General features: G+C 41.2%; 1 protein-coding gene across 18 annotated transcripts in view; it reads right to left on the bottom strand.

Moving 5' to 3' along the window:
• Nucleotides 1-16,297, bottom strand: part of FRRS1 (ferric chelate reductase 1) — a 59,431-nt gene extending 43,134 nt beyond the window's left edge. For 6 of the 18 annotated variants that reach the window (XR_009729348.1, XR_009729349.1, XM_061379103.1 and 3 more), the window contains exons 1-14: nucleotides 15,865-16,296; nucleotides 9,371-9,566; nucleotides 9,019-9,155; nucleotides 8,171-8,265; nucleotides 7,367-7,517; nucleotides 6,373-6,552; nucleotides 5,382-5,480; nucleotides 4,779-4,926; nucleotides 4,131-4,247; nucleotides 2,855-2,970; nucleotides 2,479-2,565; nucleotides 1,621-1,718; nucleotides 1,411-1,469; nucleotides 585-728 (exon numbers count right to left, since the gene is read on the bottom strand). Coding sequence is in view for 14 of the 18 variants with exons in the window: in XM_061379103.1 (XP_061235087.1) it covers nucleotides 585-728; nucleotides 1,411-1,469; nucleotides 1,621-1,718; nucleotides 2,479-2,565; nucleotides 2,855-2,970; nucleotides 4,131-4,247; nucleotides 4,779-4,926; nucleotides 5,382-5,480; nucleotides 6,373-6,552; nucleotides 7,367-7,517; nucleotides 8,171-8,265; nucleotides 9,019-9,155; nucleotides 9,371-9,566 (1,627 nt within the window). In the remaining 4 variants the exon portion in view is untranslated. The other 12 variants (XM_061379102.1, XM_061379099.1, XR_009729350.1 and 9 more) reach the window with 10 other exon arrangements.
• Between the last annotated feature and the right edge of the window lie 11,377 nt (nucleotides 16,298-27,674).

Genomic DNA, 27,674 nt, shown 5'->3' with positions numbered 1-27,674 from the left:
CTCAAGACACAGGGTATTTACACTTGCATAGTCACCTCCTCTCGGTGACACCAGCCACTGAAGCTAAGAATTCCCAATGAAGTTACTATCAGTCTCTTCATGAGACTGGTTTATAGAGGTCAGGTTTTCACCTTCATTCCCTTGCTCACTCAAAATTGCAAGCATTTGTGCTCAGGTTTCTGATAATTTTGCTCATGCAATAGAGCCATTCATACCAGCAATTTGTCACAATAAAACACAAACCACATTTGCATGACCTAACCTGGACTTTAGCTACTCACCTGGGATCCAAACCATGGCAAACAGTAATAGACTCTTGGAAAATACTTATGCATTTCAGTCTGCCCCTATCAGCTGTGGTTTGAGAAACAAGAGGCTGCTATTCAAAATGGAACAAAACCAACTTTTCTGGAACACTTTGGTCTTGAAACCTGGTTTACTCCCATATTTGCTTATACAGAAGATATGACACCATTACTTGAGGTTATGCCCTTCCAGCTTCCATGTTAGAGGCCAAAGAACATCTGAAATTCAATCAATCCTCAGCACCCAAGATAACACCAGGAGTGTCACTTGATTTTTACCTTTACGTATGAGACAGTAGCTGTGTATTTCCAGGAGAACATCAATGCCGACATGCCAAGTTACAAAAGCAATCATTGTGTAGGTGTCCCAAGGGTCAGGCAGGTCAAGTGCTGTTAGGTTCATTCCCAAGAACATAGTCACCACTAGGCAGTAAAAACAAGATACAGAGACACTAAACATGCTGTGTTCTCAGCACCTTTGGCAACAGATTTCCCACAAACTGCCTGAAACTGCTTGGGGAATGAGGTTAAAGGAATCCATGTAACTCATGTATCTAAAAGCTTTTATTTTTCTGGCAGTGAGGGGGAAGGCAGGAAGGAAAAGAGAAAGCAAAGATACTTTTCATCCTGCTCGGTGCCCTATCACATTACAGTTAAACAAACACTAGCATTCATGACTCTACCAAGACTACAGTCACCACCACATTTGTGCTTAAACTACCTGCAGAAACTTGTCACTATTAACAGAATTAAGCTCAGCTTCTGGTCCTGCAAGTTTCCCTCCTCCCATTACATAATGTTAAATTACTGTAAGGACACTATCCCCAAGTCTTCCAAGGCAAAAAGAAAACACTCAAGAACAGGTCCTCATTACAGAGATACCAGATTCTTTTGGAATCTCTTTGGTTTTACACAGTCACTTCTCCCTAAACCTGTACCTGACGGCCCCTTTAAACTCACACAGAAGATGGCCAGCAAGAAAAGGAATCTTCAGAGATGCCTCGAATGGTTGTCTGTAGGGATTTTACACAAGCAACAGCCCAGGCAATGAACAAAATTCCTTTAAATCACTTAAAAATTAGTTATAAGTATTCTTCCTACTCACCAGCTAGTATTCTAGCTGCTGTACCAGTACTCCAGTGAAACCAGTTAAACAATTGCCTCCTACAAAGCAATGAAAAGCAGTTTATTGATTACATAGCTGGGGCAGGGATAAAAATACTTTAAAGACATATTTTCAATGTAAAAATGATGTTTAAAGAAACAAGCATATTTAATTTCTGCGGCTGTAACTTAAAGAGTTAGTTTTGAGTACCTTGGTGCATGACGAGATGGCCTGAAACCTGCCATAAGCGGTTGAAAGATTGCCAGTGCCATCACGGTACAGCCGAGATAGGGATGAAAACCTGCTTGCTAAACACAGGACACTTGTCTTTAATAACTTATCTATAAAAAGATATATAGAACACACCAAAAAGTTGATCATTTTATTTATGCTAATATTAGTAAGTTACAGTGGTGGAGCAGCACAGTGTTTAAACTGGCAGAGATGCAGAACACAGCAAGGTGTCCTGCAGCAGGATAGAGATTGTACTCCTTGGCAGCATGAGACACTGGGTTTGTCCCACTGTTTTGTGTATTGAGAAGTTCTACCATTTGAAGAGCAGAGAGCAAGATGACTGTAGAAGCTATGCTCCAAGCTCTTGATCCTCAACCCTGTGCCTTCAGGAGAACCCTATCTCATCATTCCTCCCACCACTCATCTCTCCTCTCACCTTGTCTGCTCTGACCTTAACCCTAACCACTGTATTCAGTTTCACTAGCTCTAGCTCATACCTGTGACCACATTCTCACACCTTTAACTCAGATACTCTCTATGCTTTCCAGTTTCTGATATCATCTCACACCAAATATTGTACAGATGCCAGCAACAGGTACACAATCTCTATCAAGTTTTCCAGACCAACCTTAATCACTGGACACAGCTACATCAAGTCATAAAGTCCATCACACCACTTACTCCCAGCAGGTTTGCCATGTTAGTTAGTTAGCCATCCCATTCTCTCTCCCCTCCCAAATTCAAGTAATGTCAGTCATCAGTGAACCTCTTTCTCGTTCGTTTGGTCCACCCTTCATATTTGAGTTAACAAACAAAACAAAAGCACACACTTACTTGGCTCCAACCTCCTCGGTATATAAAAGGTAACACAAAAGAAATGCTTGTGAGCATGACTGTGGTCAACATAAGCATACGATGCACCTAGAAAAGTTAAGTTTGCTTTTAGAAACTTTACAGCTTTCTTATTATACCATTAAAGTACACTTAACATCTACAGTTAAAGATGTTCTTAGTGGCCTCTGTAGACTTTGCTTTTAATTAGTAAAGTAGGTGAACTACTTCTTTGTAATTGTTCCATTTTGTAAGATTAGAAAAAGATAAAAAAATCACATCAAGTTTAATCTTTTATTTCTTGGATCCAGTTGGTTTATAGTTCTGCTTAAAATAAAGCTAGAAAATACAGCAAGAGATAGGAGGAGATTTTGCCCACCTGAAACCACATCTCCTTTCCAAACAGAAATGAATGAGACCAGACAGGTTTGAAGAATCGTGCAACAATGACACCAATACTAACTGTGGTAATCCAAGCAATGAACATCAGTGCTCCTGAAAATGGTAAACAAGGGAAAGGTGAATAAATTAGCTGTAAAGACTGTGTAACAGTTTAGTCTGTACATATATGGTGACAATTTACCAGTATTAAGCTTTAATCACCTGGTTAGGACTACAGCTTTGCAGCAGTTATCTTGCTAAAAGGAAGAAACATCCATAGAGAAGATAACCAAATTATGCCCACACAGCACAACAGAGCAGCTCCGGCTATCACATGTTTCGTATGCACCAGTACAGTCAGTACATAGTAGTGAGAGATCCCTGTTCTGTCACCAACTTGGACATCAGGGAATGAAAGGTGACATTTCTTACAATTTGTTTGACAAGCAATGAGTGACAGTTCTCCCACGGGCCTGCTTTAAAGTCCAGTACTGTGACACAAAATATTCTCATTAACTTCAATGGTTCTGGACAGTCAGTTGAGGGGTTTCTCATTTCAAATGAATTAAGCCAATAATGTAACTAGGAAAAATTAAACCAAAGAGAAAAAGGTAAACAGAAATCTCTCTGATGAGGAGAGACTGAGGAGTTGGGAGCTGGGCCAGTTTAGCCTAGAGAAGACTAAGACTGAGAGGGGATCTCATCAATGTAGATCAATAGCTCAAAGGAGGGTGCCAGGAGGATGGTGCCAGACTCTTCCCAGTAGTGCCTAGTGACAGGGTGAGGAGCAATGGCCATAAACTAACAAACACCAAGTATCACCTCAACATGAGGAACTTCTTTACGCGGGGGTGTCAGAGCCCTGGCACAGGCTGCCCAGGGGGTTGTGGAATCTCCCTCTCTAGAGCCATTCCAAACCTGCCTGGACATGTTTCCGTGTGCCCTGCTCTGGGTGGCCCTGCCTGGGCAGGGGGTTGGACCGGATGATCTCCGGAGGGCCCTGCCAACCCAAATGATCCTGTGATGCTAAGATTAAGCGAAAAGGCAAATACAAGTTCATTTTCCTGGGCAATAAGAATCTTACAGTGCTGTTCTTGAAAAGAAAGACTATTAATAACTTTGTCTTCACAGTCTCACATCTCGCCGGCCAACGGTATAGATAAACATCAGTGTCAGAAAAACAAGGAAATACCTACTCTGCAATAATGAGAAAAACAACTCTCCAGCCTCAGCAAGTCTAGAACTGGAAGACAAAACTAGAAGTTGCATCTTACCATGAGCCTTGATAAGTCGTGGAGACCGGGAACCTCCAATATCCTGAGGAAGGCCTGTGATGTTGTACATTCCATTGGTGATCAGAGGCTGCTGATGATGTTTGTGTATTACTCCACCTAAGTAGTAGCATAAAGTGGTTTATGGCTGATGAAAGCCACTGCACTTGTAAACATGCCCACTCCTTATTTATGAATGTAAGTCCTGTTGTTACCACTGAGCATAATCATACAAACTACATTTCTGACACACAAACCAGTAAGAATCTAAGATGTCATCTGAGCTGTCTTGCACACTTAATGTACAAGAACCAGCTCACCCCTCTATAACTAACAGCTTTCTCCACTACAGGCACAAGACATGAAGAATAATTCCCTTTGATGCTGTCCCCATTTTAGATGCTAATCTCCATTTTAACAGTACCTGGCCAGCTCTCAAGAAGCCATCAAGTGGACAGATAACACATATATAAGTTTAACGTAACTTCCAAAAGCAAACCCATGATCCAGTAAAGATGACTGGACTAAGTGCCTCAAACTTGGAAACCTTACTTCAGATACTAACTCTCAGCTACACCACATCTTACATAAGGGTTACTAACTCATGTACAGCTGTTCAAAGAGAGGCAAGCATACCTAAGTCAAATTTACCTTCACTAGCTTCCCCATCTGCCAGAAAGATGTAGTAACTGGCATCCAGATTAAACCTCCCTTTGTGATCAGGGAGATGAATACTTCTTCTGAAAGAACATTGAAGAAGACCATCCGCAAGCCTCCATGACGCATCCTCAAGGGCATTCTGTGAAACAGGAGACATTCAATACCCAGCCTTTTCAGAATGTCAGAGTAATTGACTAAAAAAAGCAACCAAAAGACAAGCAAAGCACCAAGAAAGATTGCGGCAGAGGGGTGTGCGTAAAAATCTCTTGCATACCTATTCAGAAAGTAGGCCAGTAGGTCAAAACAGCACGTAAATGTTGGACTTATTACCACCAATTGCAACTACAGTCTTAGCAAAGGGACAGAGTAATAAGGCACAAAATTCCTCAGTAGAGCAAGCCCACACACACCTATTTTACTTCCAAAGGTAACATTTCCTAGGAAACAAGTGCCCAACCAATCCCGCCTTAAAGAATTAATGGATCCACTTTACTATAAATGGCTGCTGTGCAAGATAAAAGCACAAAGAAGAGACCATCATTCATTATTTCAAATCTACATTGGTGGAAGTGTCTCAATTGTTTCCAAATGTACCTCTGAATCCAAAAGAGGAGGACTTCGCCCCTTCAAATAGGCAGTGATGGTGTGAATGCGGTGGTCCTCACCAACACACAGATATGCATCGTCATCACCCTGGAGAGATTAAAGGAGAAAGGTATTTATAGCCCAATAAAAACAACTACTGGCAGTCTCCAAAAACTCTTTAACATACGCAACAAGACCCAAGACACATTTCTCTAGCTGTCAAGCCACTACTTCCCAGGTTTCAAACACTTCAGTTTTAAAGAAGAATCACATTAAGTCAAACAGATGACACAGGCACATTACGGTATAGACTCTTATTCCCCACACACACCAGGGTAAGAACCATATTATCAAAAGTTTAATTATTTATAGTTCACTAAATTAAGCAGACAAGGCAGAGGTGGACACTGATGCTACTTTAAAACTCTCTTCAGTTAAAAGTTGGATTTCCTTGTAACGCTTTGCCTTTACAGCTAAGAACCAAGTGTTCCTGCACTAGGGGCATGAATATAAACAGTATCTTCTTTGTGCAACAGTTAGTTTATGGATTATGCATTTGTCAAAAGCATCATCCCTTGACTTCAACACCAATTATAAAAAAGGATCTCTAAACACTGTTTAAGACTGAATGGAATCACTCCTGTACAAACAGTGATGAAATGCAAATGGGATTCAGAAAGCATAGCAACTCAGCTTCTGACAGGTAAGGTGTTTTGGCTAGGTTACAAAGAAGCACTGATCCAACTAGGAATCCCAGTCAGCTATGTCGTGATCATACAAGTTGGATTCTGCCAAGGCAGATCTCCACAGCGAAATTCTAATTCAGATAGCTACAACCGAACATCCATCTAAAAAGGGCAACCTGTGCTAAAGCACTGTGAAAGAGAAGTCACTCTTGTCACTAGCAGCATTTCAGTCTTCTATATGCATGTTTTGCTAAAGTACCATTCCAACTTTACTGAAACCACAAAAAGCAACTAAAGCAGAACAGGATACTCACCATCCACTGGTCGTGGGACAATGCAAATGCTAAATATCCTTCACTTGGACCACTCATTTCAATAAATACTGAGCTCCTCTCTTGTTGGAAGGATAGAAAAAAACAGGAAGCACTTTCAGGATCACAGTTTGAAGGGTTCCTAATGCAGAACTTGGTGCTTCCACAACCGGATGCATTAAACTAGATAATTAAACAAACAAGTCATAAGCAATGAAAGTCTGCCTCTTCTTCCCTTTTTACACCATTCTAGAAGAAAGCATATGAGGAATGGCAACAAAATGCCATCTATGTCTACATACCAATCTCTTACCCCCCCATAAAACTACCCCAGGACTACTAGGTGAAACACTGGTGGGTTCCAAGCTGTACTTTGACTCAAGAAAAGAAAGGGAAAGCTTGAGAGAAACTTCCTTCGGTTTAGTTTTTAAAGAGGTAACAGCAGCTGTAGATGAGGGAGAAACAAAGGAAAGACCAGCTTTTTGTTTCCTTTTTAAAGTAGGAATTCCACTGATGCACAAGAAGAAAATATATGGATTAAAAGTCATGTTTATTCTGGATCAAATAGTGATGCTTGCTCAATTCAGTCAAGAATGGGTAATGGAAATCCATATCAGAAACGAGTAACACAGCTGAACTCACAAAAGGAAGTTTCTCAGCCTGCAGTTACTAAATAGGAAGTAACTAATCAAAACCAGACTAAGCCTCTTTCCCATTTCTCCTCCCAGGTATGCACAGTATTTTCTGACCATTAAGTTCTAAGTGTTCTATCAACCTTCTGAGCCTTGTGTGGCATGATATTTAATCTACACAAGTTCAGGCTACTCCACTAACACAAGAGAAGAGCTGTCTATGTCCTTAGTCTCTGATATCTGTTACTCATCCATCACCTCTCCCTTTCTGTCAATAGGCTTTATCAAAGTGGTTTCATAAAACAAACATTAAGCGTTTATCATAAGCATTAAAAATAGCATTATTTAGGTCTATAATTACTTACGGGCTTTGATAAGTAGGAAACAGGGTGTGAAGTTGGTATAGCCTCTGATATTGCATGCAAAGGTGTTGTTGGGGACAGTGCACTAGTCTGAGAAACAATGGGACCAGGAATCTTCACCCAGAAAGTCTTGTATTTCTTCACAACTGTGGCTCTTAAAAACAAACCACACACATGCTATATTGTACATCAACAACTGGTTGTTACTTAAAAAAAAAAAAGGGGGGGGGGGGGAAGGAAAAGCTATAGTTTGTACAACTTATTGTAAAATCCCCACCTTTGGGCAGGCCTCTACCATATTAAGGATTAAGGTAGGAAAATATCTGACATCCCAGTGGAAAAATAATACTAAAATATATGACAGCATGCTCTGTCAGATATAAGTGATCTCTGCCACATGCATGAATGTTTCAGTCTCAGAGAGAGTTGTATAGCTTTTATCCATTAGTTCCCCAAAACCTAGTAGGACGGTGTTCATACCATTTCATTACGGACCAGCACAGAAAAAAAATCTTAATGCTGTGTGTTACAGACATGAGAAATGAGCAGTTAACTAGAAATAGTAAAGAAATGGGTCTCCAAATCCCTTCTGCTCTCCCCACAAAAATTAAAATAATCCTCTCCAAGTATACCCTAAAGCACAAATCTGTGTATTAATGCAGACTCTGCAGCAAGCAAGATGTGTCCAATTTTCAGGCCATCAGTCCAAGGATAATTCTCAGTTGCTGGGCAATACTTGACACAACAAACACACAGGTTTACTTACTTGCATTTTAATCAGCTAGAACTAATATTACATTTACTTACAGAAACTGTACCCGTATTGGTGCATTGCCAGGAGCAATCCAATAAACTTTAATGTGTTTCTTTTTTGCTTTACTTGTGTGACTGACGGCTGAATTCTGAAAACACACACATATCAAGACACACATAGTGGATATGCAGGAAGGAGATTTCAGATAACACAGTTATCACAGGCTGTAACTAAATCCTAAACAAACACTGCACTGTTACACTGCACAGAGCCACTGCAACCAGCTTCTCCCCAGTCAGTTTAAGTCTGCCACTGAAACTTATACGTACTAATAAACTGTGAGGCTAAAAGGAACAACTAGAGGTCTTTCAATCCAGAAGACTGCAATGGCAGTGTTCAAGGCCAGGCTGGATGGAGCTTGGAGCAACCTGGTCTAGTGAGAAGTGCCCCTGCCCATGGCAGGGGGCTGGAACTGGATGATCTTAAGGTCCCTTCCAACACAAACCATTCTATGATTCTATGACGAGAGACCATGCAGCATTTCTGCTGTAATGGTGTGATAACACTAAATTTTTTTGACAGTAAGATAATGCTCCATGGTTTTGATAGTAAGAGCATGAAGGGACAGTGCAATGACTGTACAGAGAACAGAACTAGTACCCTAGAGGACAAGCTCCAAAAGTAGACTTGGGATTAGACAGTTATTTGCACAAGATAAACAGATCAGACATAGCACTAAACTAAGTCCTTGGAGCACAAAGAGCACAACCCAAACACCTCCATGGCATAACAGCACTGATGAATGCATTAATTGCATGTCACTGAGCTCAAAGGCAGCTGCACAGGGTCTAGTACAAACACCTCAGTGCCTGATGTCCCACTTCAAGACACTAAACCATACCTTGGTACGGCCACATGTCAGGAGCTGAGACACTCTTCGGTCAGCTAACATAAAAGAACCAAGTGCGGGGCTCTCCAGGTGCTCTGCATCCCGGGCTTGGATGAAGAAGCCTTCAAAAACTGGTCCAGACAGATGAACTGAAACCAGAAGAAAAATTAAGCTGAGATATTCTCCAGAGAAAGAATGAAATATTTCAACCACCAGAAGCAAGCTATTGAACAAGTATTGAATGACTGTTGAATGGATCACCTAAGCAAGATTCAACTGCTTATACAGATCTAGTATAACCGAATAAAGACAAGCTACGCAATGAAAGAGTCAGTTAAACTCCTCAGCTGTAAGTGACACGTACCTTCTATGCTGTCCCCTGGTTTAAATTCAGTCCCATTCACTGTAATGGTGTGCTCAGGTGACAGTTGTGGAGAGGTACCATGACAGGGTATCATGCTGGTGCAGGCTTCTCTAACTTTTCCATTTGGATAGCCACTCACAGATGCATAGAAACAAATAAGCATCCAAACAGCAAAAGCAAGGCCAGGCAGCTCCATCTACAGAAAGTAAAGAGTTAGAGACAATTAAATATAATACACATGTACATTACAGGTCACTGCTCATCTTCAAATGAGTCAGTTGAACACTACAGTTTAAAACCAAGTTTTAAAAAGCATGCATGAGAAGACACCATCCCCAGCTGCACACTAATGTGTGTTTCTGGTAACTGCCAGACTTTGCAGCAATGCTCACAGATAGGATGTTTCAGGCCATCAAGGATACAGGTAGTAGACGGATCCTTCCATCCACTAGGTGAATTATTTCTCTCAATGCATTTTGACACAACTTCTCAAATTTCCTTTGCTTACCCCTCTCACATTCTTCCCTCTCAAAGCAAAAAATAATCCAAGTCCCTTGAATATCTGCACAGAACAGATGGATCTTAAAACATGTTTCATTCTTGTATAAATGTCCACAATACTGAGGAACTACACAGCTGATATCAAGCCCACTCTTTTATTAATCATAGTTCCAAATCACACATCATGACAGACTTCCCTTTGTTTCCACAACTCATGTCTAATCCTCATATATGACAAATAATTCCCAGATAACAAGTTCCTCTTTGTGCAGGGAAACTAAAGCTGTCAACACCAGAAGTACATTTTACATGTGCAAAAGAGTGGGAATTTGGTATAAAAACTTAGACAAAGAGACACCGAGGCACTGGAGCTGGTGCAGGGCCTGGAGCACCAGTGTGATGGGGAACGGCTGAGGGACCGGGGGTGGTTCAGTCTGGAGAAGAGAAGGCTCAGGGGGGACCTGATCGCTCCCTACAAGTGCCTGACAGGAGGATGGAGCCAGGAGGGGCTGGGCTCTGCTCCCAAGGAACAAGGGAGGGGACAAGAGGAAACGGCCTCAAGCTGCACAAGGGCAGGTTTAGATGGAGCTGAGGAACAATTCCTTCCCCAGAGGGTGCTCAGGCATTGGAACAGGCTGCCCAGGGCAGGGCTGGAGTCACCGTCCCTGCAAGTGTTCACACACTGTGGAGACGAGGCCTCAGTGCCATGGGTTAGTGGTGGCCTTGGCAGTGCTGGGAATGGTTGGACTGGATGAGCTTAAATAAAGGTCTTTTCCAACCCTGCTGATTCTGTGATTCTATGCAGATGTGTATGTTTGCTAAAGGCATGCACAAGACTTTTTATTTTCTTTCTTTTGGATACTGGACCTCCAGACAATTAGACAAGAAATATCATTGCTTGTAACACTCTGAATAAGGGAGCAGTATGCATGAAAAACACGTGGGGTAGTAGGACCAAAGAGCTTAAAACAGTTATATGAACGCTAACCCCAGCATCCATCATACAATGTTTTGCCCTGCCACAATACCGTTTCCTATAGAGCTGTGGTAATTTTTTTGTTAGTCAGCACCATGCAAGGTTTACAGTTTTATTGTTCACAGAACACCTTAACCAACAACAAGAAGCCTTTGTACATCCAGAAGGCCAGAAGAACAGAGATAAACTTCCTTTCCATCCTTAGGCACAAGAAGCAGGTTATCAGCTGTAGTGGAATATATACAAGGCAAGTAGGTTTGCCTTCTGGAAGAGCCAGGCCCATTTTGTACCAAGGGATAAGAAGTATCAAGTTACAAAGTTTCCTGACAGAGCACAGGTGGACATGAAGATAAGAAAGGCATAGAGGCATTTCAGACTGAACTCTTGACACCTAAAAGGCAGTCAAGATGAAGACAAGGCATGTCATTAGTCTTACACACTGTCCAACAGTCATCAATATTCATATTCACTTTTCCAAACTTCTCCTACATTCAGTGCTAAAACCCCACAATACCCAGGGCAATGCTACATTTGTCCTTCAACAAAATAGCTCCTCAGCAACTTTACATCAGTAAACAGAAGAGAATCGGAGGGGAGGAGGGACTGAACAGTCACATTTCAGGAACTAGGAAAAAAAAAAATGCTCCAACCTCAACTCCTCCTCCCAAATACTCAACATCATGATAGTATCATTAACTGCTAGTTAAAATAAGCCTTTCCTTCTAGCACAATACTTCCCCAAACTGCCACAAGGCTCCATCAACGTGATTTATTCAGGAGTTCAGGAAGCCAACAGAGGGCTAAAAACTGTACAATGGTGGAATTAAAACAGCTTTTACATCTCCCAGTGAAATCTTCAAACCCAGCTGTGGCCAGAAGAGATGAGGCGGCATACTGCAGAGACAAGAAGAAGTGCAGGTTGATGCTCTAGTTTAAGTAGCAGAGGATGTGGTAAGGATTTAAAAGGAAACAAGAAAACATTCTTTGGCAGACTCAACTGACAAAAACTGGCAGAAGACAAGGAAGAAGCAGAGATGAAAAGAATTAAAAAGGCCAAAATTTGGAACTACTGTATTAAGAGGAATTTAGAAACATTTATTTTTTATGCAGGGTTAACTATATCAGAGCAATCTTCTCTATGTACCTCCAACAATGAGGGTTACATCCTGGAAAGAATAGCAATTTCCAGATTCAAATTTAGCCTTCCTCAAACAGCACATATTCAGTTGCTTTGGGAAGTCTTTCCTCACTTAATATGAAAACATGTCGTGGCGCTCTCTGTTCTCCACTTACACAGCAGAAGAGGCAGAGGGAAGATGAGAAGCCCCCTTATAACACCAATCACTCTGTGATTAAAGATTCATTTTGTATTTTTAGGAAAACACCTCCTGAAGTGTTACTGGAGACAAAGCAGTACAATAAGCCAACATGCTAGACAACGTCAAGCTTTAAGGAATTATTCCTTACTTCCAGATTGAAGAGCTCTGGACTTTAACTCAAATACCACAGTAAAACCCTTTTATAACACAGTAGAACTTCATATTTAAAATTGTTGTCTGGAATAGTCAAAACCAGAAGTTTGCATTCACTCATCTGCTGCCCCTAGGATCTCACTGCGCCTCCTTACCCCTTTCACAACATGCACACAAACCCTCAGCCTTCAGGCAAGACCTCTTCAAAACAACCTTCAAACCAACCACAACAAGCAAGGAAAACAAGGACAAAACCAGAACACACAGGAAGGAAAGAAGAGGGGAAAACCAAGAGATGCACAGAACTTCCTCATATAGCAGGTTAAGAAGTCTCCTTTAGCTCTAAGAAAGGACCTGTCACAGGGGCATGAAACAGTATGTGATGCCTCGTGAATGTGACAGGCTGGCCAGAAGGAAACAGTGAGTCTAGAATGCTGAGCACATAGCATTAGGAGTTCAGAAATGAGCATTATTTGAAAAGACACTTACGGAAGTGGCTTTTAGTTAATGAACCAGCAACAAGCAATTCTGAGAAGGGACAAGAGGTATCTTTATACTCAGCCTGAAGAGCATTTATATTCATCCTCAGCCAATAGAGCACCTGCTTTGCTAAACAGACAAAAAGAAACAAAAAAAACAACCAAAAAAAAAGACCCCAGCAAAACAAAAACACACACCACAAAGTCAGCACTGGCAAGCAGCAAATCACTCCTACGTAAAACAGTCACCTCCTTCTGTAAGATTATATGGTTTCCTCTTTTCTCTTTGGAGTTCTATAGCTGTGATAACATAACTTCACTCCAAGTGATGTGATCAGGAATGACTGCATTTTTAGACATTTAGCACATACATTATATATATGATACCACAGTGCAGAACAGTTACTGAGAATTAGAGGAGTAAGTAACTTTAATATTCTAAGAATTGCACACAGAGGTAAAAGAATCCAGGCTTGTAATAAATAAACATACAATAAACTGTAGAATATGCCACTGTTTTCTGATATTCGCCTTTGTAGGAAAAGCAGAGAAGGCAACTAAATCTCACAACTACACCCAGAAGTACAACCCGGAACAAAAAGGGATTTGATTAATGTCACGATGAATCAGCAGACCTCTGCAAGTTCACTTTTTATAGGTAAGAACATGACAAACTGCAACAGAACCTTAAATCACCAAGTATTGCCATTAAAGCTAAGATTCAGAATGAGATCTATGTTAACTCTGGTTTTGAGGTGTGTAAGCTGTGGAACAGCCTGTATTTGAAAACACTGTGTAAGCTGTGGAACAGCCTGCATTTGAAAACACTCTGTGTTTCCACTAGAACTTATTATAAATTGTAGGTTTGTCCCTCTTGACAGATTTTGCTTGCAAGTTGTACTAAGCAGCTTTGGCTGTAGTGTCTCATTTATAACCCTTTAAAAAACAACTCATTGGTAACAGCCTATGAATTAGCAGACTGTCCAGTTCCCTGTACTAAAGAGGAAGAGGAATCACTGACTTCAGCACTTAATGATAGCAACGTCAAATATAAAAGCTAATTCCTAAAGCAGTTTTCAGCTGGCAGCTCTCCAGCATTTTTGTTAACTTACTATGGTTTGAACTGCCTTGAAGAACAACAGGGAGTTTAAGGATTTCTGCACTTTGATCCAATATAAATGCACTTCACTGAAATGCCTGTGTTAACCAAAGGCCTGAGAGTACCCATCATCTCCTTCCTCTACCTTGCCTGCATGCCAGCTGCACCAGAGTAGCATGCAGCAGTAAATGCCCCAAAGTCGTACGACGTGCTACAGAGCATACTCCATAGTCAGAACACAATCACATAGATTCTGATTTTAGTCTTGTACTATAAACAAAGTTTTCAATGTTATATACAACTAGAGACAGTATCAGACGCAGGAGTCCTTTCCATATCCTATAGATAGAGCTACTAGGGCACACCACACTGTTTCACAATATCGGGCAGTTAGTCAAATTGCTGTTCCATACCTTGATTTGGAATGGAAAAAATACTTCAATACTCATTAGTTTGAAGCATGACTGGAAATTTATTATTCCCCTCCTCACCCTCCCTACTTTAATCTTCAATATAATACAAAACTCACACCCACTGGCAGAAAAGAAAACTTCAAAGCAAGTTTGTTCTAACAAACTCCATCGTCACCTGTAATTCTAACAGGGTTTCAAACATCATGCCTCTCTTGGGATGCAGGGAAGGAAAGAGGGAACTGTATACTTAAAACCATTTATAATGCAGCCCTCTAATTAACAGAAAAAAAAATATACACAACAGTCATCTTCTCGTCACCCTTCCCTAACTTCTGCAAAATGCTTTAGAAGGAAATTAAGCTTTTCCAAGGAAGCTGAGTAACTGGAATGTCCATTAATATTTACTTCATATGGAATCTGATTATAACTGTAATTTTCAATTTCATACAAAGATTGCTCAATAATAAAATAATCTGAAATTTTAGAGAATCATTTCTTGAGCCAAGTTGCTTGGTAGGTCAGAACTCAGGACAGAAATAGAGCTTTCATAAGCACCCTTTTTGGGGGGAACTTATATTGCATACGGTGCACCAGAAATTTGGAGTAAAGTCATGCAGAAAGATCAGAACAGGGATCCCAAAGGTACTCCATATGTGGCCAGTTATTCCAACTGCACTGGGATGCAGAACAGCTAGTTGAAGTAAGAGACAGCCCAAAAAAATCTCACTAGGCAACTACAACAGCTGTTCCCAAAAAAGTGAACTAGAAACAACCATTTCAGTTAGTAAGAATGGAGATAAAGTAGCTATACGTCATACTTTTATGATGGACCATGACAAGACCAGAACACCTCTGTGGTAACCCAAACATTAATGGTTAAAGGCCAAAGTAATTACCTGTATACACTGGAATTTACTCTGCTTATTACACCTCACAATCCTACCGTTACTGAATTTGGATAAAAGGAGAACAGCAAGTTACTCCCTCCTCTGATGAAAACACTCCTTCAGTCCCTGCAGGTCTCAGCCCTGGTAGCCTAATTCTGCAAGAGCACAATGCTCATGCAAACTCAGAACCTCCTCACAGAAATCTTATGCCAGTTTTTAACAGACCTTAGCTACGAAATCTAAAGCTAGTTTCAGAGAGGAAGAGGAGATGAGAGAAAGGGCAAGGCAAACATGCTGCCAATTCAAAAGACCAAAAACTGTAATGGTCAGAAGCTTTCTCGGAACCACCATCAGCCAAGAGGGCAAGCAGAAAAGTAAAAAGCCATCTAAAGGAGAATAAGGTGTATTAAAAGAATTGTGCTGTGTCTCTTCAGAAATACACTCTTACAAAGCAAAAGTGGGCTGCCTTGCTGTTCAAGAGTCACCTCCTCTTCAACTTCAGAGGAAGAGCTTGGGTTAGCGCCTGCTCATTTAAATGTGGTCATAATCACAACAGTTGGATTGAGCAAGAGCACAAAACAAGTAGTGCTCACATTCACAATAACTTATTACTTTTCAAATACAAACACACACTCCCATATCCCCCAAGACGGCAAAACATACACACCTCAGCCTCTTGGTCTTTCTACTCAGGAAACACCCAAAGAGAACTTCAAGGCTTGTCTGTTCCAAAATCAGGTTTTATAACAGTTCAAGTGTAGGTATTTACCTCACAGCCAGTCCTTCCGTTAGAGTGAGCAAGTCCAAGTAAAACTGACACTGGCTTTCTAATAAGAAGACAACCTACGCTACATTGGAACCTCTCCTATATGACTTGCATCTAACAGCATTAACCTTTATCAAACCCAGGATCACAGGAAGTTTGTCTGAAAGAAGAAACAGTACACACACTAAAAAGAAACATTTCTAAGAGTGTTCTTTACCTCGAGCCCACGTTTTACACAGCTCCCCAAGCTCAGCCCATGAGACCCTATACATCAGCTGAAGTGCATGAGCTGGAACAAAGCAGTGACCCTCCAGCTTCCTTTGCTTTGGCAGACATCTGCTTCGACAGAGCTCAAGCAGTTTCATATTAAGCAATTATTTTAATTATCTTCTGGTGCAGTTAAAAAAAAAAACCAAACCAAACCACCAAAAAACTATAGAAATAATAAAAGCACCACAAAACCCAACCACAGCTTTTAATAACTTCTTCCTGAAAGCAGAAGTTGGTACAAGCTTGCAGCTTAATTTTAAAGCTTGTTACATATTTACTCCCTACCAGAGACACTTTTTTACTTTTAGAAGCATGAGCAATCTTACAAAGGAACATGGTAATTTTGTCTTTTTCCATATATCCCACCAAGAATGAACAAGAGGCAAGGATTTTGCCCTGATCAGTTAATTATTTAACTTTCCATTGGGCACCTGCTCTGCATAGAGTCTTTAAGGCTGCAACCCTGCAAACTTTAAACTCTATAAAAGAACCGAAAGTTACAGACTGATGTATAATAAGCAAATCCAACTACAGGATCAGTACATTTACTGTCACAGCTACCACACAGCTACCCCCTACACACGATGAAGAAGCAAAATAAACAAGCAATATTCACATAACATTAAGAACCAAACAATATACACGTGGAACATGGCTGGGGTGGTTTCCAGCTAAAATAAGCCAAAGCTTACCTTTTACTCATTAAGGCAAGCAGGCTTAAAGTTTTCCCTGAAGCAATTCAGGGCTGCGTGCATGCAAGGCAGTTTTAAAGGTGCTTGAAAAGCTTCACAGCTACTACAGAACTCTATTAGGCACACCTAGCTTTCGAAACCCCTACCGTCCCCACACTTTGAGCACTCCCTTAGTTAGTTTAAGCGCAGCACCCTACGGCTACAACAGCCCCGTCCACACCGCCCTCACTCACACCAGACACCGCTCCCGCAGGGAAGGGCAACGGGAAAGGAGGCGGGCCGTGGAAAGCCAGCCCTTTCCTCTGCAAGAGCCTCCCTCCTACCTCTCCGCCCAGAAAACTGGGGTCCTGTGACAAGTGTTAGGGACACATCGCTCCTTTGCAGGCTGCAAACACTGGGGGTGTTGATAAACGTCCTGGTTATGCGGCTAGAGTCGTGCCGCTGGGGGTGTTACCGAGAGATTGTCCTTGTAGACGCTTGCTGAGCTCATGTGGAGCGCTATTCGCGTGCCCAAAGGTGTTCCCGTGCACAGGCTTGCAAAATCGGGTTGTTCTTACCGAGAAAGCAAACAAGTACTGGCTGTAACTGGGGTTTACCGGCTGAAACTGCAGTTAATTTACACAGGCTTCTGTGAGTTCGGTTTTATTTCCTCTTGTGCCTGGTCCTCAATTGCTCACAACGCGGCACAGAAAGACGATTACTGCATAAAAATACCGTGGGAATTTTGTCCTGCCTCAGACATATTTTCTTTAAAACCACTTATCCACTAAAATATAACAGAACTTGCAAATGCTCTGTTAGAATTCTACTGATTTCTCAGTTTCTATAAAAGTAGTATTAACCCTAGAGCTTATAATATATATATGAGATATATTTAACATGAAAAACAGTGACTACTTTGTCTAACCATACAAATAACTTGTCTGTTACACTTGTATTATCTTGCTTATGAAAGTCACTGGGAAGCTCAGACTTTCACTAATCTTGCAGCAACTGAACTAAATTTACAGCATCTGAAGAAACATAACACATAATCAATAGCTTAAAATGAAATATGGATATTTCGCCCTAGATGGGGTGAGTGGGCTGTATAATTGGGTTTATGAATGAATATTAATGAATGATCTAATGAATTTATGAACTTAATGAATAACAAGTTATTCATAAAGTCCCCAAAATATGAGTTTGACAGAATTCTAAGCCCAAGTACATCCATGCTTTATTAAGTGCTTGTGTGTTTCTAATTCATATATGCTGATTAAAAGCTGCCTTCCTTGCAGACACAGTATTAGTATGACAAAACTAATACACATACATTTACAGTACGAAAACTCTGGTGACCAGAGTGACCAACATTCTTGATGAACTTTAGATTCTTAATTTACAAAGATTATAGTGGAATCAATATCAAAATATTTTTAAGATCTTATTTTAGGGTCTTGGCTCATGGACAAAAAGGGGTGTCTGAGACATTGTTAGAAATATAAAAATGCATATGGACATAATTTCCTCATTAATACCCACAAGGAGGGATGAAAATGCAAGCAACAATCCTGCTGGAAACTGTAATCAGAGCTTAAGGAAAAAAAAATATCTGTGAAAAGTAAGGGAGGGAATCCTGGTTTGCTTCTCATTTTATAGCTTCTCTTATTTCAGAAGGTGTTGGCTCTATTGCCATAGAGATATAAAGCAAGAAAAGCAGGAAAACACCAAGAGAACCAAGAAAGAAACAACTGCTCTTAAGTACGGAATATGAGTACCTATACTCCTCCTGCACTGGCAATCATCAGTCTGTCTGGAAGGACCCTTTTCAGTCATACCGGTCTCCTTAAAAGAAAAATTGTCAGCAAGTTTTACAGCCTTAATGAAAATATTTCTATGAAAGAGTACTGCATGCTGACTTGTGAAAAGTCAACATCCAACATGTATCAAGGAAATAAAATGCTGTGAGGGTGATGAGGCACTGGCACAGGGTGCCCAGAGAAGCTGTGGCTGCCCCATCCCTGTCAGTGTTCAAGGCCAGGTTGGACACAGGGGCTTGGAGCAACCTGCTCTAGTGGAAGGTGTCCCCACCCATGGCAAGGGTTTGAACTGGGTGAGCTTAATGTTTCTTCCAACCTAACCCTGTCCAGAATTCTATGATTAGGATATATGAACCATAAAGAGTCCCCAGATGCATCTTTGTAAGTATTCTGCAATTATAGTTCTATTAGTGTGTTCATAATAATTCTGTAACTATTGCAAAGCATTAGTTTCTATTTTAACCAAAGTACCGGTTAGAGACAAAGAGGGCTGGAGAGTTGGGGTTTTAGCTTACTACAAGGCTGAAGAGAGATAAAATCATGTAATCTGCTACTGAACTATGTCAGAGGACTACAATGTCAAGTGGCAAATAAGCAACATAACATCTAACATGAAAAGAAGCTGATGACTTTTTATGCATAGTTTGTTACAGAACCTCAAGAAAGTAAGTGAAAGCTTATAATTTGGAAAGCAACAGGGAAGCTTCATGCCAAGTACATAAAGGGAAACTTCTGTTGCTTAAGAACCGAGGAAACAATTAAGTAAAATATATAGCATTTTGGAAATTAAATCTTGCACAGTCCAAGGTATGTACTGATCACTGTGCTATTTTTTAAGCCCAAAGTGATATGGAAAACACTAAGCCATTGAAGCTAGGTCTGAAGAGGCCCCATGTTATTATGTGGTTCCTTGTAATCAGTTTTCCTCTGAGGTATTAAGCTAACTATACAGCAAGACTGGTCTTTTGGAAGTTCAGTCCTTGCTCAAGGTTCATATATGTGTGCACGAGACAAATGGTTTCTCTGTGTTACTGGAAAGATTATCTCAGTAAAACACTACTTGAGCTTAAATCATGTGATGTGCAAAAAGGCTGCATCCCTATCAGATTGTCTCGGTGATGGGTGGCTTGGATCTAAGAAGTTTTTGTTACTGCTGCTTTCTATTTTGACATATTACTATGTGTTTGAAAAAGTGCATTTAGGTTTGGCCCAATACATGCAGGATACTGGTCCTCCTATGAAGACACCCATATTTATTCACCTTACTTCTGTGCATCCTACACTTACAGGACCAGACTTTTGTCAAGCTTTTTTCAAGATTTTTCAAGCTTTTCAGCAGCATCATCTTAGCTAAATACGTATTAGGGAAATAATAACAATAATACTAGATTGGAAATTTTTTTCCTACCAAAGCAATTTGTATATGCATTTTTTCTCCAAAGAGGGGAGAATGGTGAGTCGTTGAAACAACCCTGACCATCTAAAAGGAGATAGATGTCCCAGTGTAACATCCTTAAGCTTCCTGTTTCATACTTATGTGTTTTACCAACTGACTTGCTCTATTTTGTAGAAACAAAGGATACAAAATAGATCCATGTATCAAAGAGATACATGCATCACACTGACCTCCAGAAATACCCTTTTTTGGGAATGCTTCCCTTTGGTCTTTCTTCCTCTCTACTCATCAGCCCTTTCTACTTTCACTACTTTTACATTGTTTTATGTCACGTATAAAATTGAACCCTTGAAACGTATTTATACGACGGTACCTGTTTATCTAGAGAGAAAAGAAAGCCGCACTTTACGGCTTTCAGCCGATTCCCTTCCCCAACCACCTGGTGGCATTAGCTACTAAGTAAATAAGCCTTTGCGCTCGACTACGTGGAAACTTCGCTTTGGTGTCCCGGCACACCACCAGCAGCTGAAGTGCAAGCACTATAGTTCATACTCAAATGTGTATCGACTCTGACTTCAAGAGAATTCTTTCCAAAAACTAACTCCTTGCTTATGTGAAGTAAAAGAATGAAGCTTGCTTCCCTGATCCCAATTTGAGCCAGGTCTGTACGGGTGCTAGGATGCAGTGACAACCTGCCACTGCTCTGGAAAAGTCTCCACCTTCACAGTATCACAGTATCACAGTATCACAGTAGGTTAGAGATTGGAAGGGACCTCAAAAGATCATCTAGTCCAATCCCCCTGCCGGAGCAGGAACACCTAGATAAGGTTACACAGGAACGTGTCCAGGCGGGTCATGAATGTCTCCAAAGAAGGAGATTCCACAACCCCCCTGGGCAGCCTGTTCCAGTGTTCCGTCACCCTCACTGAGAAGAAGTTTCTTCTCAGGTTTAAGTGGAACCTCTTGTGCTCCAATTTGTACCCATTACCCCTTGTCCTTTCATTGTTTGCCACTGAGAAGAGCCTGGCTCCATCCTCGTGACACTCCCCCTTTATATATTTATATACACTAATAAGGTCACCCCTCAATCTCCTCTTCTCCAAACTATAGAGACCCAGCTCCCTCAGTCTTTCCTCATAAGGGAGATGCTCCACTCCCTTAATCATCTTAGTTGCCCTGCGCTGGACTCTCTCCAGCAGGTCCCTGTCCTTTTTAAACTGAGGGGCCCAGAACTGGACACAATATTCCAGATGAGGTCTCACCAGGGCAGAGTAGAGGGGAAGGAGGACCTCTCTCGACCTACTAACCACCCCCCTTCTAATACAACCCAGGATGCCATTGGCCTTCTTGGCCACAAGGGCACAATGTCGGCTCATGGTCACCCTGTCGTCCACCAGGACCCCCAGGTCCCTCTCCCCTACACTGCTCTCTAACAGGTCGTTCCCCAGCCTATACTGGAACCTGGGGTTGTTCCTGCCCAGATGCAGGACTCTACACTTTCCCTTGTTATATTTCATCAAGTTATTCCCCGCCCAGCTCTCCAGCCTGTCCAGGTCCCTCTGGATGGCAGCACAGCCTTCTGGCGTGTCAGCCACCCCTCCCAGCTTAGTGTCATCAGCAAACTTGCTGATAGTACACTCAATTCCCTCATCTAAATCGTTGATGAATATATTAAATAATACTGGTCCCAGTACCGACCCTTGAGGCACTCCACTAGATACAGGCCTCCAACTAGACTCCGCCCCATAGACTACAACTCTCTGGCTTCTCTCCTTCAGCCAGTTCACAGTCCACCTCACTACCCGATCATCCAGACCACACTTCCTCAATTTAGCCGCAAGGATGCTGTGGGAGACTGTGTCAAACGCTTTGCTGAAGTCGAGGTAGACCACATCCACTGCTCTACCATCATCCATCCACCGCGTTATTTCCTCATAAAAGGCTACGAGATTGGTCAAGCACGACTTCCCCTTGGTGAAGCCATGTTGACTGCCCCTCATAACCCTCTTATCCTTGATATGCCTTAAGATGGCACCAAGGATAAGGTGTTCCATCACTTTCCCAGGAACGGAGGTGAGGCTAACCGGTCTATAGTTACCCGGGTCCTCCTTCTTGCCCTTTTTGAAGACAGGAGTGACATTTGCTTTCCTCCAGTCCTCAGGCACCTCTCCCGTTTCCCAAGACTTGGTAAAGATGATGGAGAGCGGTCTAGCAATGACCTCAGCCAGTTCCCTCAGCACCCGCGGGTGCATCCCATCTGGACCCATGGATTTATGGATATCCAGATTGCTCAACTGATCTTTAACCCATTCCTCATCAACTAAGGCAGACCGCTCCGTTGACCTATCTTCATCCGGGGTCTCAGCGGTACAGGGCTCTTCAGGACTGCCTCCAGCAGAGTAGACAGAGACAAAGAAGTCATTCAGTAACTCTGCCATCTCTGTATCTTCTGTCACCAGGGCACCCATCCCATTCATCAGCGGGCCTACATTGCTTCTGGTGTTAGTTTTACCTGCCATGTATTTGAAAAAGCTCTTTCTGCTGTCCTTGACCCCTCTCGCCAGCTTTAATTCCAAGGAGGCCTTAGCCATCCTAGCAGCTTTCCTACATCCTCTAGCAGCAGCCTTATATTCTTCCCAAGTGGCCAGCCCTTCTTTCCATGACCTGTAAACTCTCCTCTTCCACTTGAGCATACCGAGCAATTCCCTATTTAACCACGCAGGTCTCCTGACCCTCTTCCTCGACTTCCTACGTGTCGGGATGCTCCGATCTTGAGCTCGGAAAAAGCAGTCCTTGAACGTCAACCTTCACTCAGTGCACAGCACAGTCAACTCAATGGATAAAGGAATCCAAATAAAGTAATTTTATATGGGCCATCACTTTATCTGATGCACATTGCTGAAGTTTTATTTGATAAAAATACTGAATTACTCACTTTCTTGAGTTTTCTGTATTTTTCACCAACATAGGAGAGTTGTGAGAAGGGTATAAGAGAGATTATTTCATCCCAGCTTTCAAGTCCTACAAGCAGCAATCCTCACTTGATGAGCACAAGGGAATATGAAGTCAGGTGTAGTGACCCAGTCCAGAGATGCTATGGAAAGCTGCCTCCTGCAGAACCAGGTTAGTACATAGTCTCTGTACAAGTTGGTACCTCCAAGGAAGTTTTAAACCTTGGGGGGAACCTGCTGCATGGCACCTGAAGTGACCCAACAAATGTGTCACAGACACACTCGGAGGCAAAATATTGGTTCTGTACTACTGTAGGGGACAGTGATTCCTCCACCACCACGAATCCAGCTGGAATGGAGAGCCAGGGTTTGCACAGAGATAAGATACTCTGAAATGCTGGGCAGCAGCAGCAGTTTATCTCAACATACAGCAGTAATTCCTAGCTCCTGTGAGTACACATAGGAGCTGCTGCCCAGCTTTGGGCAGGCTACCTCTGATCAGCAATCCTAAACTCAAATTCATGAATAACCAGATGTGACAATATCAATAAGACAAAAATAAGAACTTTGAATTTCTGGTAGCAGCAATTGATGATGGCTCAGCTGTAAATGTTGATTTAGGTGCACTGATTGCTATATAGCAGAAGGAGAGCTGTCAGTCTGAATTTTAGCTCTGGAGTGCAAACCTTTGGCTTTAGAGTGCAAACCACTCTTGCATCAGCTTCCCTGCTCATGTTTAACTTGGTGGTAGAATGTAAAAACATGTTGAAAAGAGGCCTGGGACTGAACATGATTTAGAAATGAGAAATCAGGCATTTGTTCCAAGGCATGAAGATGAGGAAGAGATGAAAATTATCTTTTAAAACAAATGCTTCTGTAGTCCTACATCTGGTGAAATATTCTGCTGCAACACATTACAGCATGGTAGACTGTTTAAATTGCTATGGCTTGAATTCTGTCTGTGCTGAATGATTACAAAGCAGGCCTACAGACCCCAGTATTAGCTTTCAGACAACCTCAGGTTATGTGGGACTAAGTACGTAGTTACTTCTTCGCTTAAAAATCAAATGCCAATTTTATATAACAGACACACGTGCTATCAGTTGTTTGCCATTTGACCTTAAAGAGCTGTTTAGGTAAAATTTAAGGATTATAATTTTAATGGATCTGGAAAATACGGTAATCTCACTGTAGTTCGATATGGTAGGAAGGGACATCATAAAGAAAATGGACTGTGCAAGAGACACTCTTTAAATATTTATCTTTGAGGAGGAAATATAAAACCAAAAGAGCAGATCTGCCTGATAAAACTACTAGAGCTCCTTTAAGAATAGATACTCTGAAGTCTTAAATCTCAGCATATATCACTGTAAATGGAACAATTTATGGGAAAATAAAAGTGCTGTTAGTGATTCAGCAAATTGGTATAATATGTTGTCCTTGTAAAACAAAAATTGTCCCAATACATGTGAATTCATTTTACTCTTAACTAAGTTAAATGGTATAAGAGTATCACCCACACACTTAGTTTAAAATGTTTGCCAAGTCACCACAATTGCAGAAGATTATTAATATCAAATAAACGTGATGCTGTTAGCTAAATCATGCTTAAATAAATCTTAAGCAATTATGTGAAAAGTTCCATTTAACTATATAACAAAAAACATACAAAATTATATATAACTATATATTATATATATAACTATATATATTATATATGTTATATATTTAACTATATAACAAAAAATAACAAAATTTTATTTGGACCTCTTTAAAGACAAATGCATTAAATTTTACTAGCTTCTATTAAAACTTTATAGCAGTGTAACTTTATATAGAAGTTGAAGCAGAAAGCATTGCTTTTTTAAGGTCACACAGTAAAAGAATGGCCAGACTGGGGTTAAAAACAAACAAAAAATGTGTCTGCAATCCAAAATTTCCTGATGACACCAGGTTCACCTTTGAAAGGTCAAACCAACAGTGCCAAGTAACTAGAGGAAAGGGCATTTACAAGTTTAGTAAGCGCAAACTGCATAGGCTATTTTCCTAGCCTCTCCACCTCACTCAGTCTCTTATTTATATAGACATTTTTATTCCAGCCTACTAGTTACTTACTGCCTATCAGGCCAATGCAATCCATTATCTATTTAAAAGGGATTTGAGAAAAATAGGCTACATGTGGTTACTTCAATGTTCTGACCAATCTTTTCTCTTAATAGTAGATTCTAAGGCCACGTGTAATTTCCTGCAAGGCATGTAAAGAACAGCACTCGTTTTCAGCCACTGCATAGGAAAGCTCTAACTCACAGAAAATACTTTGATCTCATCAAATTGCAGAGAGAGTTTTAAAGAAAACAAGCTTTCTTCAAAATCAGGGTTGCATTTCTGGGTGAGATCTCCCTGTTAGAAGAGGACAGCTCGACAGAAGAGTCAACAACTCTGAAGCTTCCTATTATTTGAACCACAGCCCAGTGTGAACTCATGAATTTACAGGTCATGGGTGTGGGGCATTGAGAAAAACTGTGCTCTCACTTTAAATGTTATGAAGTCTCTTACTCCTGCACACATGCCAAAGGAATCTGCATTTAATTATAGTTAGCTGTTAGTTAAGGTCTTACTCTGCTAGCTGTTTTTTACTGTTGTCATCAGGAGCTATTGTTCTGTTATTAAAACTAATTATTTCTAAAAAAAGAGGACTGTTATGCAGGTACTCAAAGCTCCCACACTTTGCAGTCATAACCTTTAAAACAGGCATCGAGCAATATGACATCTGACACCTAGTAAATGGGCTCCCCAAGTGTACTGAAGTCACTGCTAGGGGAAGTGTTCTGTAATCCTGTGGTGCAAAACAGAAAGTGGGAGGGGAGGAAGTACCAAGAAATGGATGTAAAAGAACAGAAGGATTTGGGTATGAATAAAATTGAAAAAGCTGGGAAATTATTTCCAGATAATGACATAGATATGGTATCCACTCTTCCTTTGAAGCAATTATTGATCTTTTCCTGCTACGGTATATCATATCGCACACAGAGAAACTGCAAACTGAAGGTAAAATGGCACTGTCAAATCCACCATTTAGATGCTAGCATAGCAAATGCCATGATTGATTGCTGTTGGCTGTGTCCCACACAATATCTACAATGCTAAACAGTAGCACTTGTGCACTGATGTTTTGCTGGTGTGGTTCCCATATACAGAAAGACTGCTCAGTTTATGTCTGCTAACACAGGCCAAGTCTGTGGGGGATGTGTCAGCGTAAGCTGACAGAGAAAGGATTAGTGCAATCTGCTCTGTTTTCCTGATTAAACATCATAAACCTGATATAGTCATTCAGTATCTTTGTAATAGTATTTTTTTTCATATTGAATTGAAGGCAAATGAAATGATACTGTTCTAGTCACTAAGTGACTCAATAGTACTCAGGGAACTTTTCTGACGTGTAATGGATCGTGTCCTTCGTTTAGACTGTTGACATCTGTTTTAGCTACAGCCACAAGTGTTGGTCAAAATAACTGCTTAGGATTTGGAACCAGGAGGCTCTCTGCTAGTCTGGTTTCCGTATGATTTTTATCTTGGGAAACTTCAAAATCCTTTTTCACAAACTTGGATGCATTTCAAAACCTGTCTAAATGTACAGTATAGTGGAGACACATTTTAAAACTTAGTAGCAGTGGTGAAATTGCCTTCAGTGGTACCCTTTGGGATTTTTCTTTTCATAAGGTATTCAACATGCACTTTAGGGTAACTATTAATGCAAAGGACTTGGCTACATAGGCATTATTTGCTCTTCCTCTCTTAGAAGCATTCACTGCCTAAGCAGCTCAGGGAATTTCTAAATCCCACAATAACAGAATGCAGCAGGACAATAGCAAGCCTGGAGGCAGAGACTCTTGTATGAGGCTCTGCGGCAGAGAGTCACTTCTGGCTGCTGAAACCTGCTGAGAACCACAGCAAAGAGATGGTCCAGATCCATTTCAACGATATGTCTGTTGGTTTTATTCCTAAAACTCCCATACGTCTTGGAGCATCTTGTGTTTTCCATTCCTGTGTTATATCTTCTTTGCTAGGACACATCCTAATCAGAGAAAACAGCCAGCAAACCAGGAGAGGTGGGTTTCTGCTAGGTGAAAGTCTGTCTTTGTACACAAAGCACACAAGCCTGAAAGCTGAGTAGGAAATAGGGGGGCAAGGAAAGGCAAGAAAAGACAACGAAGATGAGAGAATCCTACTGGGTCCCCAGCAAACATCCATGTAAAATAATCCAGACTGAAAGTATCACTTTTGGATCCTATCTGAATGAGTCTCACTGAGGTGAATGTTAAGGGAACTGCACAAACACACAGGGGGGCTTTAGTAGGAATTTTCCCCCAGTCTCTCTAGGGACTGTAATATTGTTGGGGCATAAAAGCTGACATGTTCATCACTTACACCAACATGGAAACCTCTCTCAACAATACCAGAAAAACATGAACTGTAATGAGGAACAAACAAATGTTCAGAGGGAGGAGCAAGTGAAGGAGGCAAGGCAAAAAAACAGCTACCAAAAGGTAACAGACTCAGTTTGAACTGGGTGGAAGTGCCTCCATGCATATCATAGAAT

This window comes from Neopsephotus bourkii, unplaced genomic scaffold (assembly GCF_033783945.1).
Source record: "Neopsephotus bourkii isolate Nb327-2 ecotype Australia unplaced genomic scaffold, CSIRO-AGI_Nbou_v1 NB_1768, whole genome shotgun sequence".
In the NCBI taxonomy this organism is placed as follows: Eukaryota; Metazoa; Chordata; class Aves; order Psittaciformes; family Psittacidae; genus Neopsephotus; species Neopsephotus bourkii.
Note: the sequence above shows the minus strand (reverse complement) of the source record. Positions and strands in the feature narration are given on the sequence as shown.